Source organism: Pongo pygmaeus, chromosome 9, assembly GCF_028885625.2.
Source record: "Pongo pygmaeus isolate AG05252 chromosome 9, NHGRI_mPonPyg2-v2.0_pri, whole genome shotgun sequence".
In the NCBI taxonomy this organism is placed as follows: Eukaryota; Metazoa; Chordata; class Mammalia; order Primates; family Hominidae; genus Pongo; species Pongo pygmaeus.
In genome coordinates this window covers 97,269,766-97,284,254 of record NC_072382.2, presented here as the reverse complement: position 1 = coordinate 97,284,254, position 14,489 = coordinate 97,269,766, and the positions used below count along the sequence as shown (strand labels likewise).

General features: G+C 37.2%; 1 protein-coding gene across 5 annotated transcripts in view; it reads right to left on the bottom strand.

The window, feature by feature from the left end:
* CEP57 (centrosomal protein 57) overlaps positions 1 to 14,489 on the bottom strand; it is a 43,579-nt gene that overhangs the window by 9,782 nt on the left and 19,308 nt on the right. For 3 of the 5 annotated variants that reach the window (XM_063671370.1, XM_054441362.2, XM_054441366.2), the window contains exons 3-8: positions 9,659 to 9,838; positions 9,186 to 9,307; positions 4,932 to 5,048; positions 3,932 to 4,009; positions 912 to 1,019; positions 315 to 392 (exon numbers count right to left, since the gene is read on the bottom strand). In XM_063671370.1, the coding sequence (XP_063527440.1) occupies positions 315 to 392; positions 912 to 1,019; positions 3,932 to 4,009; positions 4,932 to 5,048; positions 9,186 to 9,307; positions 9,659 to 9,838 (683 nt within the window). The remainder of the gene's footprint in view (positions 1 to 314; positions 393 to 911; positions 1,020 to 3,931; positions 4,010 to 4,931; positions 5,049 to 9,185; positions 9,308 to 9,658; positions 9,839 to 14,489) is intronic. The other 2 variants (XM_054441364.2, XM_054441367.2) reach the window with 1 other exon arrangement.

Genomic DNA, 14,489 nt, shown 5'->3' with positions numbered 1-14,489 from the left:
ATCCAATGCTACAAACATACTATTTCTTATTTCCTTGACCCCTATCTGAAACAACACCTTCTTCAACTTAGGGTCTCTGCTTTCATCACTTCCTTTCCACATATACTTTATCTACTTTAAGGTATCCTCCCCATCTCTTCCTTGCTTCCCCAATCCCCAAAAACCTCCCTCCATCTCATTTTCACATCACTGTGATCCACACTGGTAAAGGGACAGAAAAATGTTCCTTCCATTTGTAGACATACTTGCAGATGCAGGGACTTAATTCAGGGATCAATGTTGTATAAAAAGAATCCAGAGTTTGACCAACTCACCTTCCCAGCTACAAATGGCATATCACCCAAGCATAATCTATAATGTGGTTGTGCACCAAAATAGTTCCTAGAACTTTTCTGAATGAAAAGAAAAGGAAAACAATTTTATTTTATTCACATGATAATAAAAACTGACTATACATGACTAACTTGAAACTTCAGTTAACTACTGGGCTACTACTTGCCTTATCTATAGCTGGCATTATGATCACAAGCCAGCTCCTAATAGTACTTGTTAGCATATATCCTAGCCTAGGAAAGGCTGGGGGGAAAAAAGCACTTGACAAAACAACAGTTACATTCTAAGTAGAAAATCAGTATACATATACACAAAACATTGTAAGAGCACAAGATAATGCAGTACTAATAATGCTAATTTTGTATGGTGTTCTGTAGTTCCAAAATGCTTATATATTTTCTCACTATCAGGATAAAAATTTAGGAGTAGGTATTACTTATCTCCACCTTCTGAATGAAGAAACTGAGAATGAAAGATTTACTCTCTCAAGGTTGTAGTAACCACACAGTTTATGGGTGTTTTGACATAAACTATACCAAGTAATCAGCATTTTGCTTGATTTGGTTCTGTCTTCACACCTTTTCTGGTGGTTTTGATTTCTTTTTTTTAATTCTTCTTGCATTGGGAACACGTGGAGTTGCTTTATCTTCAAAGATAAGTCTATTTGTTTCTAGACCAGTCTGCAACTAGGAAAAATGAGAGCCTAAAGTTAATGCTGTAGAAATAAAAGCTATGACTCAGATTTCAGATATGTCATGTAAAAAGCCTGTAAAAACCAATGGTAGTATCCAACTGAAAAACATATTATAGCTGTATAACTATGTCTTGAACCAATCTATCAACGTTTGTCAAATATTTTAAATAAATACCAGTCTCTCATTTTATCTTGACCTTCTGTTATAATTTGTCCTTTCTTCAGCGTGGAACACATTATCTCCAGTATTTGTAGTTACTCCATAAATTCTATCTAACGAGTTAAATGCAATGTATCTAACCCCAAACCATTGCTTAAATATATTCTTTTCAAAAACGGCATCTACTGCATTACCAGACACAAAACAGCCGAAGAGCAGAATACATTTCTTCCCTTTCTAAAAAGCCATGCACTTACTATATAAGAAAAAGGAATTGAAAACTTATGTCCAAAAAAATACCAAAAAACAAAAAACACTGGAAGCTATCAGGCAAATGTTACCAAGCCCTTTTCTCTAGAAGCTGAGTAACTATACTAATTTAAAAATATCCTATCTTCATGGTAGAAATTCCACAAGCACTAAGAATTTCAAAAAAGGACTGCTCTTTTCACTAAGCCAACTTTCAACTTTCCTTTTTAAAAAAAAAAAAACACAAAAAAACCTGTCTGGAATAGTGGTTGTTTCAAATCTGCCTATATGTACCAAAACTGTCTGCAGTTTATGAGGACAATTTGGACTGCCAGGCGCCTGTCCAGATCTCATGATTTTGGCCCTTCCAGATTGGGGATATTCATATTTTGAAGTATTTTAAAAGTTCCCCAGGAAATTATAATGGAGCTAGAATAAATATTCAGAACCACTGGATTCCATAAAAACAGATACTGAGATTATTACTAATACTTCCCACATGAGTGCAGCTTTGGGGTAAAAAATCTATTCCATGACAAAGGAATACAGGAATCTCTACCCTCGGAAGCATCTATACACTCCCAATACACCTAACATTGCTTTATATATAGTAAATTAACTAGACATAATTCAATGAACAGGAAATTACTACTCTAGAAGACTTATGATGCCAATGAGTGTAAACAGTGTACAAGAACTGTTTTTGAGTATTTTAACTTCCAGTTTATTTATTCTTCCCAGCAGTTGTATATTTCTGTGCTACAGTTTTAAAACATTTTAAAGCACTTTCATTATTTTTTATTCTCATTTGATCACACCAACACCAAGGTGCAAAATGCAGAACACTTTTTTTTCTTTTTTGAGACAGAGTTTTGCTCTTGTTGCCCAGGATGGAGTGCAGTGGTGTGATCTCAACTCACGGCAACCTCCACCTCCCAGGTTCAAGCGATTCTCCTGCCTCACCCTCCCAAGTAGCTAGGATTACAGGCATGCACCACCACACCCGGCCAATTTTGTATTTTTAGTAGACAGGGTTTCACCATGTTGGTCAGGCTGGTCTCAAACTCCTGACCTCAGCAGACCACTCTTTAACAATGGTAAAAATCCAGACTCTGAATAGTTACATAACTTGCCCAACACTAGACTTGGAACCACACATCTATCCCTCATTGTTCTTTCAGTACAATAATGTTCACCACCAACTCAAAATATTTACTGGTAACATATTACCAGCAACAACTAATTTGGTCCCTATGTGTTGCCTGCTAAATGAAGGAGAAAATAGAAGTACCATAAATTATTTTAAAAATTCAGTAAATAAGGAACTTACTAAATTTTGTATTTCGTATATAATGTACTCAACACCACAGTGCATATAAAGCACAACCCACAAGTTTGTTTGTTACAAGTATGGAAATGGAAACACAGTGAAGTGGCCAACCCTAAAGAGAAAATGAGCAAAGAAATTTTGTTGGTCAAAAATTAAGCCACGTGGCTATATAACTCAGCACACTGAGGGAAAACAACAACAACAAATCTACAAATTGATCAGAAGGTAAATATTTGAGAAGGAACTATATCAGATTTAAAAGAAAATAAGTCAATAAATTTAGAGATGCACTAGAAGAAATAGACAACATAACAAAGATAACTTTTATATTCCGGTAACCACATATATGAAGTGAGCCCAAGACATTGTAGGGCTTTGGTCACAGATTGAACTGCAGAGGTTCTACTCCTTGGAATTGAGACCTGATTCTTGTGTTCATACGAAAAAAGATACATGCAAATGTCATAAAAATAAGTATCTGGGAGGAATTTGAGCAAATAAGCTCATAACGAGCATGTCTTCAGTTAAAAACATGACAATTTTATTTTACTGAGTCTGTAAGTCAGACTTACTTCAGTAGTCTTGCTATATATCTCCTAGAAATGCAGTTCTGGTTGGTACATATAAACTCAATGCTTTTGTGAATTCACACTGCCTCACCCATCTGGTGGCACTGCATGGGATAAAATCCAAAACTAGGAGAGAGTAGAGGTCATTTTCCTCATGTGGTGGCTTCTGTTAACTGGTCTGGGTCAATAGCTACTGGGGCATCCCACTACCTCAACTTCTGTCCTGGCATCTTGAGGCCACCAAAGAAGAGAAGTACCTGAAAGATAGCTTTTAAATATTACTGATAGTGGCCGTAAGAAGTTTTACATAATTACATACCTTCTTATGTGTGTAGTCTCTGACGTTTTTTAGTCTGTTATTTTTTAAAATGCTGATTGAAACTCTGCAATTACAAACATGCTAAAAAATTGTTCAAATTTTACTCTGTCTATAAAAATACTTGTTCATAATTTTCTACATTAACCTATATCTGAAAATTTGTATATTGGACTATTCTAAAATATAAATAATGTAAGATACCTAAATGTAATAGTTTACTTGTACATAAAAAGTAGTAAGAAATATGAAGAGCCCACTTTCTCACATTTTAACTTACCTCAGCTGCCTTAGCTTGCATGCGTTTCCTTTCCTGTTCTTCTTCATGGAGTTTTGCTTCCAACTCTTGCATTTTTTTCTAGTGATAAAAATGTCAAAAGGGATAAAGGTGAAAAAGTCTTAAGTGTCTGTAAAATTTTAATATAGCAGCACTAGAACATGTAAATTTTATCCTACTCAATATAAGGTGGTTAGATCACTGTAGTAATGGAGGCTGTGAGCTGGACGGCATCCATGATGCTCTCCTTTTGCGTTCAATTATTTATCATCTGTGAGGTAGCTGGACAAAATTACGGGTAAAATCTGTGGCCAAAGAACACAGCACTGCATGAATGTAAATAGGGATAGGGAGGCTAAATCTGGAACTTTATTCTCAGTGGTATTAAATATCTCCCAAATGAAATAATTAAAACTAAAATTAGCTCAGAGAGCAACTTAAACCAAGTGATGCAAGCCTTAAGGATACTCAAAAACATTTAATTTTTTTTTTTTTTTGAGATGGAGTTTCGCTCTTGTTGCCCTGGCTGGAGTGAAATGGCGTGATCTCGGCTGACCACAACCTCCACCTCCCGGTTTCAAGCGATTCTCCTGTCTCAGCCTCCGAGTAGCTGCGATTACAGGCATGCGCCACGATGCCCGGCTAATTTTTGTATTTTTAGTAGAGACAGGGTTTCACCATGTTTGTCAGGCTGGTCTTGAACTCCTGACCTCAGGTGATCCACCCGCCTTGGCCTCCCAAAGTGCTGGGATTACAGGCGTGAGCCACCACGCCCAGCCAAAAACATTTAATTTTTTAACAAACATTTTTATAAAAAAAAATTCCCACCAAGATTGTAAAATGTGAACATTCTCTCCAAATTTATATTTTCTTTTTAAAACTCCAATATATTTCATTATAAGATCACTTTTAATGCTATTAATATCCAGTGATACAAAATAATTAACATTAAAAAAGAAACCACCCTGATACATGTTAACAATAAAAAGACACATGCACTGACTTCTGCAAGGGCCTGCATTGTGGTAAGTTTGTTATACTCCTGTTCAAGAAGATCCAATTTTTCAAGTTGGCTCTGAACATGTGTTTGATCATGTTGTCGTTCTCTTTCGAGGGAAACCTGAAAAACAATATTTAATACAGCTTGATAATTTGACAATCAAAAAAGAGAAAAACACTGAGCAGTGCTTTTCTATGCTGTTATTTGGCCCTTCACATAACTACTTCTAGGAAAATAACATTAAGATGAAACCATAGGGGGCATCAATAAATGACTGATATAAGTGGATACTGTTCTTAACTCAGTTGCCTTGGCTTATAGCTATTTACCTAATATGTAGTTTTATATAGTGACATTATCTTTATGCTCTGGGATAGCAGGGATTTATTGGACATATAGGCTTCACACATGACAAATACTTTTAGTTTGGTCCTGTCAAGTAGTTAATCTCTTAATTAGGGTAAAAATTATGGTTTTGGTATCTATCTTTTTATATTTCCCTTGAATTCTATGTATAATATCCTTTTATACTTTATTTTTATTTTTGAGATGGAGTCTCACTCTGTCGCCCAGGCTAGAGTGCAGTGGCTGATCTCGGCTCACTGCAAGCTCTGCCTCCCAGGTTCATGCCATTCTCCTGCCTCAGCCTCCCCAGTAGCTGGGACTATAGGTGCCCGCCACCACGCCCGGCTAATTTTTTGTATTTTTACTAGTGACGTGGTTTCATCGTGTTAGCTAGGATGGTCTCACTCTCCTGACCCCGTGATCCGCCTGCCTCAGCCTCCCAAAATGCTGAGATTATAGGCATGAGTCACCGTACCTGGCCCTCAACTTTTTTTTTGAAGTTTAGAGTCAAAGATTTATAAAGATTGCCTCCTATATAGACTTTTTTTTTTTTTTTATTTGAGATGGGGTCTTGCTCTGTCACCCAGGCTGGAGTGCAGTGGCATCATCTCAGCTCACTGCAACCTCTGCCTCCTGGGTTCAAGTAATTCTCCTGCCTCAGCCTTCTGAGTAGCTGGGATTATAGGCGCCTGCCACCATGCCCAGCTAATTTTTGTATTTTTAGTAGAGACGGGGTTTCACCATGTTGGCCAGGCTGCTCTCAAACCCGACCTCAAGTAATCCACCCGTAAACCATTATACTAGGATAATTTCAAATATACTAACTCAAGGTCTATTATTGGTAAAAAGTGCCTGAACTTGTAAACTGTGTCTTCAAAATAAGACTACAGCAATAGGTACTATATTAATAGAAATCTGAATATGACAAATTAATATAAAGCAATAATTTAGGAATTCGTGTGAACTAATTCCCTTCTAGCCACATCCTAGTGGACATTAACAGCTCCTGACATTTATTACATATGCCTAATAGTTGTCTCCAAGACATATATTAGTCAAAACAGCTTAAAGTTGTCTTATTAAACTGACCCCTTTCTCCAGCCCATCCATCACAGAAATGTTAGATAAACACAGCAGACATAATAATAATATATGATTATTGATGTGGTCTACCTCTGTGTCTCCAACCAAATCTTATCTTGAATTGTAATCCAAACTGTAATCCCCACATTTTGGGGGAGGGATCTCATGGGAGGTGATTAGATCATCGTGGTGGTTCCCCATGCTGTTCTCGTGATAGTGAATTCTCATGACATCTGATGGTTTTAATAGGGGCTTTTCCCCACTTTGCTCTGCACTTCCCTCTCTTGCCACCATGTGAAGAAGGACATGTATGCTTCCCCTTCCGCCATAATTGTAAGTTTCCAGAAGCACCCCCAACAGACATACAGAACTGTGAGTCAATTAAACCTCTTTCTTTCATAAATTACCCAGTCTTGGGTGCTCTTTATGGCAGCGTGAGTGGACTAATACAATTACACAGCAATTTTGAAAGCAAGAAAGGAAAATCTTCAGATACAAAAAAAAAGAGAAAGGAACTCAAGAGCAAATGAAAGGATACTGAAGTCAAATATGACACAAGGCAATATTGGAGCCGGGGTACATAAAATGTGCAGGAATATAAAACTTTAGGCAATGTATAATGCACAATGATCAACAATATCAAGCCATATAGTAACATAAATCTGGATCAGAACCAGTGATTTTATTTTATTGTTTGTAGAGACTGGGTCTCGCTCTGTTGCCCTGGCTGGTCTTGAACTCCTGCACTCAAGTGATCTGTCTGGCTTGGCCTCCTAAGTGCTGGCATTACAGGTGTAAGCCACCCTGCCCAGCCAGAACCAGTGAAAACCATCAAGCCTAACCAAAGGCAAATTCACAACTGGCTCACAAGGCTGCCCACACAACTGAGGAATTTATTGTGGAATTACCACAATAAATGAAAAAATGAGACCACCATATAACTTTTCTTTATTAAGTTCCCATAAAAAAACAAGATACCATAAGGGAGAATCAATAGATAAACCCAAACAAATGAGGATTAACACTTTGAAAACATCAAATAATTTAAAAAAATGGAGAATTGTTTATAGTGTTCAAAGAGATAAAAGGAAGGTTTAAAAACCACAGAGTAACAGTACATTCAAAGAACAAAACTAAGTGGATGGAAAAAGACCCAAATGAAAATGAAAAATTATAACCACTGAAATAAATGCAATAACATAGTGAAGAGATCTATCACACACAAGAATTACTGAGACATTTTCTCAAATATTGTTGTATGATTGCTCAAATATTTAAGTCTAATTCTCTCCAACGAGAACTGAAAGCTGACTGAGGGTAGAAAGCATACATGGTAAGCCCTCTGTATCTGTGTGTTTTGCATCCATGGATGTGATCAACTATGGATTGAAAATATATGAGAAAAAACAAAAAAGGATGGTTGAATCTGTACTAAACATACACAGATTCTTACTCTTGACATTATTCTCCAAACAATATAGTATAGCAACTATTTGCGTAACATTTACATTGCATTAGGTGTTATAAGTAATCTAGAGATGATTTATAGTATGAGATTGGGTGTGGGTTATACGCAAATACCACACCATTTTATAGGAGACTTGAGCATCCATGGATTTTACTATCCACAGGGGTCTCAGAACCATTTCACTCATGGATACTGAGGGACAACTGCCTAGTATTTTTTTTTTCCACTGCAGAGCATCTAGCATAATGTTAAGCATATAAACTATTCTAATTTTGCATAATAGAGTTAAGATGTCTACAAAACTAATGAATGCAAACTCTAGATTCATAAAAGAAAAAGGAGTAAGTTTTAAAAAATATACACAAGGCTGGCAGGGCGTGGTGGCTCATGCCTGTAATTCCAGCACTCTGGGAGGCCAAGGCAGGAGGATCACATGAGGTTGGCAGTTCAAGACCAGCCTGACCAACATGGTGAAACTCCATCTCTACTAAAAATACAAAATTAGCCGAGTGTGGTGGCACATGCCTGTAATCCCAGCTACTTGGGAGGCTGAGGCAGGAGAATCACTTGAACCCGGGAGGTGGAGGTTGCGGTGAGCTGGGATCATGCCGGGACAGTGGCTCACGCCCGTAATCCCAGAACTTTGGGAGGCCGAGGCGGCCTGATCACTTGAGGCCAGGAGTTTGAGACCAGCCTGGACACATCTATACTAAAAATACACACACAAAAAAAAGTTAGCTGGGCATCGTGGCATGCGCCTGTAATCCCAGCTACTCGGGAGCATGAGGCATGAGAATCACCTGAGCCTAGGAGGTAGAGGTTGCAGTGAACCGAGATCATGCCACTACACTCCAGCCTGGGTGACAGAGTGAGACCCTATTTCCAATCAATTCATCAATCAATATATTTGAGACTGATGTTGAGATATCTTCTCACAAATGTGCAGGTCACCTAAATACGAAGACCTCTGGAGTAAGAAAGCACAAAAATGCTATGCTAAATAACAATTCTGAAGAGTTTTACAAAGTCATCTACTATCTCACTTGAGTCATTAAACAAATTTCAGAGATATAGAGGTATATGGTTATTTACACTTTTTATAATGTAGACTCAAAGAAGCTAACATAACTTTCAAACATCTCACAACTGTATTTTTACCATTTAAGTAAAACTCTACGAAACACAACAATAACAAAAAAAGCCAATCACATCTTTAGATTTCATAACTGATGCCAAGAAATTTCAGTCCTGGGCTATAACAGCACCATTAGTCCTCGCCGAAAGAAAAAAAGTCTTTATTCAATTAGTTTTCCCCATAACTAACTGTTCTTGAGTATCAATCTGTGAAGTGCTTTACTTACTTGTTTCTCTAAGACAGATGTCCTCTCCATTTCGGCATGCTTTATCATATTTCGCATGTATTCCAATTGTTTTTCTAATAGATTGCATTTATTTTCTGCAGCTAACAACTGAGATGTCAGTTCTAAAAAGAATACATAAGAAAAGCAGAAATTAACTCACCCATAAAATAGTTTTAACAAGCTGTTAACAGGAATTGAATTTATTGTGTATACAATAAAAACACCTTCCACAGACCTGGATGCCTTTTCAGATTACCTAAATCATTCTCTTTCTACGTGCTAGCCAAACTGGCCTTGCATTCAGTAAATACCATGTATGACAAGAGCATATGCTCCTCAAAATGCACCAGAATACAATGCAGTTTTGTAATACTTGAAGATACCACTACAAAACACTAATGTAGTATTTCTTTTAGAATACTTAATACTGCACACTTATTTTGGTAGAATTTTAATTTTCTTCATCAACAAACCTTGATTGTGCTTTGATTCCTCATTCTTTGAATTCTCCCTTTCTTGTATCTGTTCATCCAGTACTTTCTTATATTCAATTGTTTCTCTAGACAAGGTTTTCACACTTTCTTCTGCCTGAATTCTCTCAAGTTCCAAGCGTCGAATCTTATCTTGAAGATTCTTAAGAGCAGAAAATATGGCTGCCAAATACAAACACAAACATGGATGCTATAACAGCATATGCGGAGAAAGTATATTAAGAAAGAATAAATTCATCTAAATAAAAAATAAAATTGATGGATGAGTCCAGTGGAGGATCACTCTTTGGGAACAATAAAATGTTAATTATCTCATATTTGTTTTTTAAAAAATCAATTTAAAGACATTGAGTGGGCCGGGTGCGGTGGCTCACACCTGTAATCCCAGAACTTTGGGAGGATGAGGTGGGTGGATCACCTGAGGTCAGGAGTTCGAGACCAGCCTAACACGGTGAAACCCTGTCTCTACTAAAAATAAAAAAATTAGGCGGGCGTAGTGGCAGGCGCCTGTAATCCAAGCTACTCGGAAGGCCAAGGCAGGAGAATCACTTGAACCCGGGTGGGGTGGGGAGTGTGGGGGGGTGGAGGTTGCAGTGAGCTGAGATCGCACCATTGCACTCCAGCCTGGGCGACAGAGTGAGATTCTGTCTCAAAAAAAATAATAACAAATTTAAAAAAAGACACTGAGTGTCTGAAATGCATTCAAGTAAAAACCCTATTACTACGGTAAAAAAATTTCAAAGACTTTTATAAAGTGGCAAAAAATTTAGCTAATCATACAAAGTTCACATAACAGTCCTAAAGTACATTACTGTCTTATTAATATATTACTTATTAATTAAAATTATTAGTAAATGTATTAGTAACTATTACTTATTAATACATTTTATTAATAGGAGCACATGTAGAAACCAACTATAGAATTACAGTCAAGCACAAAAAAATAATACTTTTAAAATCCACATTTTAAGTACTTTCTAAAGACCGCTTCAAGTTTGATTATAAAATTATGCTGACTGCAGTAAATGTAGAAGACTGAGAAAAAACACACTGAAAAATAACCAATAATCCTATTACCCAAAGATAATGACTGTCATTTGGTTATTTAAATTTTTTCCTATATGTGTAAAATAAATTCAGACAAAACACATGTAGGTTTTTTCACTTTAGCATTATTAAATAGTGAGAATTCCCTCAGGCAATCAGTCTTAAAAGATTTTCTAATGATCAATAAAAGATTTTCTAATGATCAATAATTAAGAACTAAAAAGGTAAGTTACTGGGTCAAAGAACAATCATAGCCATTCTAATGAGAAAAATATGCTACTTCTAGTTATTTTCCATTTCCATTAAAGTATAAATCTTTTCATATATGTTATTGGCCAATTTTCTCCCTTTCATGAATTTCCGTTGCCCATTTTTCTATGGGAAAAAGTTTTCTTCATTTTACTATCTGCCTTTAATTCTAGTTGTGATGTACAGATGTTTTGATTTTTCACAGAGGTGTACCTAATTCTTTCCCATCATGTTTTTTTTTTTTAAATTATACTTTAAGTTCTAGGGTACATGTGCACAATGTGCAGGTTTGTTACATATGTATACATGTGCCATGTTGCTGTGCTGCACCCATTAACTCATCATTTACATTAGGTATATCTCCTAATGCTATCCCTCCCCACTCCCCCCAACCCACGACAGGCCCCGGTGTGTGATGTTCCCCACCCTGTGTCCAAGTGTTCTCATTGTTCAATTCCCATCTATGAGTGAGAACATGTGGTGTCTGGTTTTCTGTCCTTACAATAGTTTGTTCAGAATGATGGTTCCAGCTTCATCCATGTCCCTACAAAGGACATGAATTCATCCTTTCTTACAGCTGCATAGTATTCCATGGTGTATATGTGCCACATTTTCTTAATCGTCTTGATGGACATTTGGGTTGGTTCCAAGTCTTTGCTATTGTGAATAGTGCTGCAATAAACATACGTGTGTATGTGTCTTTACAGCAGCATGATTTATAGTCCTTTGGGTATATACCCAGTAATGGGATGGCTGGGTCAAATGGTATTTCTAGCTCTAGATACTTGAGGAATCGCCACACTGTCTTCCACAATGGTTGAACTAGTTTACGATCCCACCAACAGTGTAAAAGTCTTCCTATTTCTCCACATCCTCTCAAGCATCTGTTGTTTCCTGACTTTTTAATGATTGCTTTAATGGCTTAGGATCGTCTTGGTAATGTGGGCTCTTTTTTAGTTCCATATGAACTTTAAAGTAGTTTTTTCCAATTCTGTGAAGAAAGTCATTGGTGATTGCTGGGGATGGCATTGAATCTATAAATTACCTTGGGCAGTATGGCTATTTTCACGGTATTGATTCTTCCTATCCATGAGCATGGAATGTTCTTCCATTTGTTTGTATCCTCTTTTATTTCATTGAGCAGTGGTTTGTAGTTCCCCTTGTAGGGGTCCTTCACATCCCTTGTAAATTGGATTCCTAGGGATTTTATTCTCTTTGAAGCAATTGTGAATGGGAGTTCACTCATGATTTGGCTCTCTGTGTGTCTGTTATTGGTGTGTAAGAATGCTTGTGATTTTTGCACATTGATTTTGTATCCTGAGACTTTGCTGAAGTTGCTTATCAACTTGAGATTTTGAGCTGAGACGATAGGGTTTTCTAAATATACAACTGTGTCATCTGCTAACAGCGACAATTTGACTTCCTCTTTTCCTAATTGAATACCCTTTATTTCTTTCTCCTGCCTGATTGCCCTGGCCAGAACTTCCAACACTATGTTGAATACGAATGGTGAGAGAGATGCCCATCCCTGTCTTGTGCCAGTTTTCAAAGGGAATGCTTCCAGTTCTTGCTCATTATGATGATATTGGCTGTGGGTCTGTCATAAATAGCTTTTATTATTTTGAGATATGTCCCATCAATACCTAGTTTATTGAGAGTTTTTAGCATGAAGGGCTGTTGAATTTTGTCAAAGGCCTTTCCTGCATCTATTGAGATAATCATGTGGTTTCTCTCTTCGGTTCTGTTTATATGATGAATTACGTTTACTGATTTGTGTACGTTGAACCAGCCTTGCATCCCAGGGATGAAGCCAACTTGATCTTGGTGGATAAGCTTTTTGATGTGCTGCTGGATTCGGTTTGCCAGTATTTTATTGAGGATTTTTGCATCAATGATCATCAGGGATATTGGTGTAAAATTCTCTTTTTCTGTTGTGTCTCTGCCAGGCTTTGGTATCAGGATGATGCTGGCTTCATAAAATGAGTTAGGGAGGATTTCCTCTTTTTCCATTGATTGGAATTGTTTCAGAAGGAATGGTACCAGCTCCTCTTTGTGCCTCTGGTAGAATTCAGCTGTGAATCCGTCTGGTCCTGGACTTTTTTTGGTTGGTAGGCTATTAATTATTGCCTCAATTTCAGAGCCTGTTATTGGTCTATTCAGGGATTCACCTTCTTCCTGGTTTTGTCTTGGGAGGGTGTATGTGTCCAGTAATTTACCCATTTCTTCTAGATTTTCTAGTTTATTTGCGTAGAGATGTTTATAGTATTTGCTGATGGTAGTCCGTATTTCTGTGGGATCTGTAGTGATATCCCCTTTATCATTTTTTATTGCATCTATTTGATTATTCTCGCTTTTCTTCTTTATTAGTCTTGCTAGTGGTCTATCAATTTTGTTGATCTTTTCAAAAAACCAGCTCCTGGATTCACTGATTTTTTGAAGGGTTTTTTGTGTCTCTATCTCCTTCAGTTCTGCTCTGATCTTAGTTATTTCTTGCCTTCTGCTAGCTTTTGAATGTGTTTGCTCTTGCTTCTCTAGTTCTTTTAATTGTGATGTTAGGGTGTCCATTTTAGATCTTTCCTGCTTTCTCCTGTGAGCATTTAGTGCTATAAATTTCCCTTTACACATTGCTTTAAATGTGTCCCAGAGATTCTGGTATGTTGTATCTTTGCTCTCATTGGTTTCAAAGAACATCTTTATTTGTGCCTTCATTTCGTTATGTACCCAAGTAGTCATTCAGGAGCAGGTTGTTCAATTTCCATGTAGTTGAGTGGTTTTGAGTGAGTTTCTTAATCCTGAGTTCTAGTTTGATTGCACTGTGGTCTGTTGTAATTTCTGTTCTTTTACATTTGCTGAGGAGTGCTTTACTTCCAACTATGTGTTCACTTTTGGAATAAGTGTGATGTGGTGCTGAGAAGAATGTATATTCTGTTGATTTGGGGTGGAGAGTTCTGTAGATGTCTATTAGGTTCGCTTAGTGCAGAACTGAGTTCAATTCCTGGATATCCTTGTTAACTTTCTGTCTCATTGATCTGTCTAATGTTGACAGTGGGGTGTTAAAGTCTCCCATCATTATTGTGTGGGAGTCTGAGTCTCTTTGTAGGTCTCTTAAGGACTTGCTTTATGAATCTGGTGCTCCTGTATTGGGCGCATATATATTTAGGAAAGTTAGCTCTTCTTGTTGAATTGATCTCTGTACCATTATGTAATGGCCTTGTCTCTTTTCATCTAGTCTGTTTGTTATCAGAGTCTAGGACTGCAACCCCTGACTTTTTTTGTTTTCCATTTGCTTGGCAGATCTTCCTCCATTCCTTTATTTTGAGCCTATGTGTGCCCCAGCACAAGAGCTGGGTCTCCTGAATATAGCATACTGATGGGTCTTGACTCTTGGTATCCAATTTGCCAGTCTGTGTCTTTTAAATGGAGCATTTAGCCCATTTACATTTAAAGTTAATATTGTTATGTGTGAATTTGATCCTGTCATTATGATGTTAGCTGGTTATTTTGCTCGTTAGTTGAT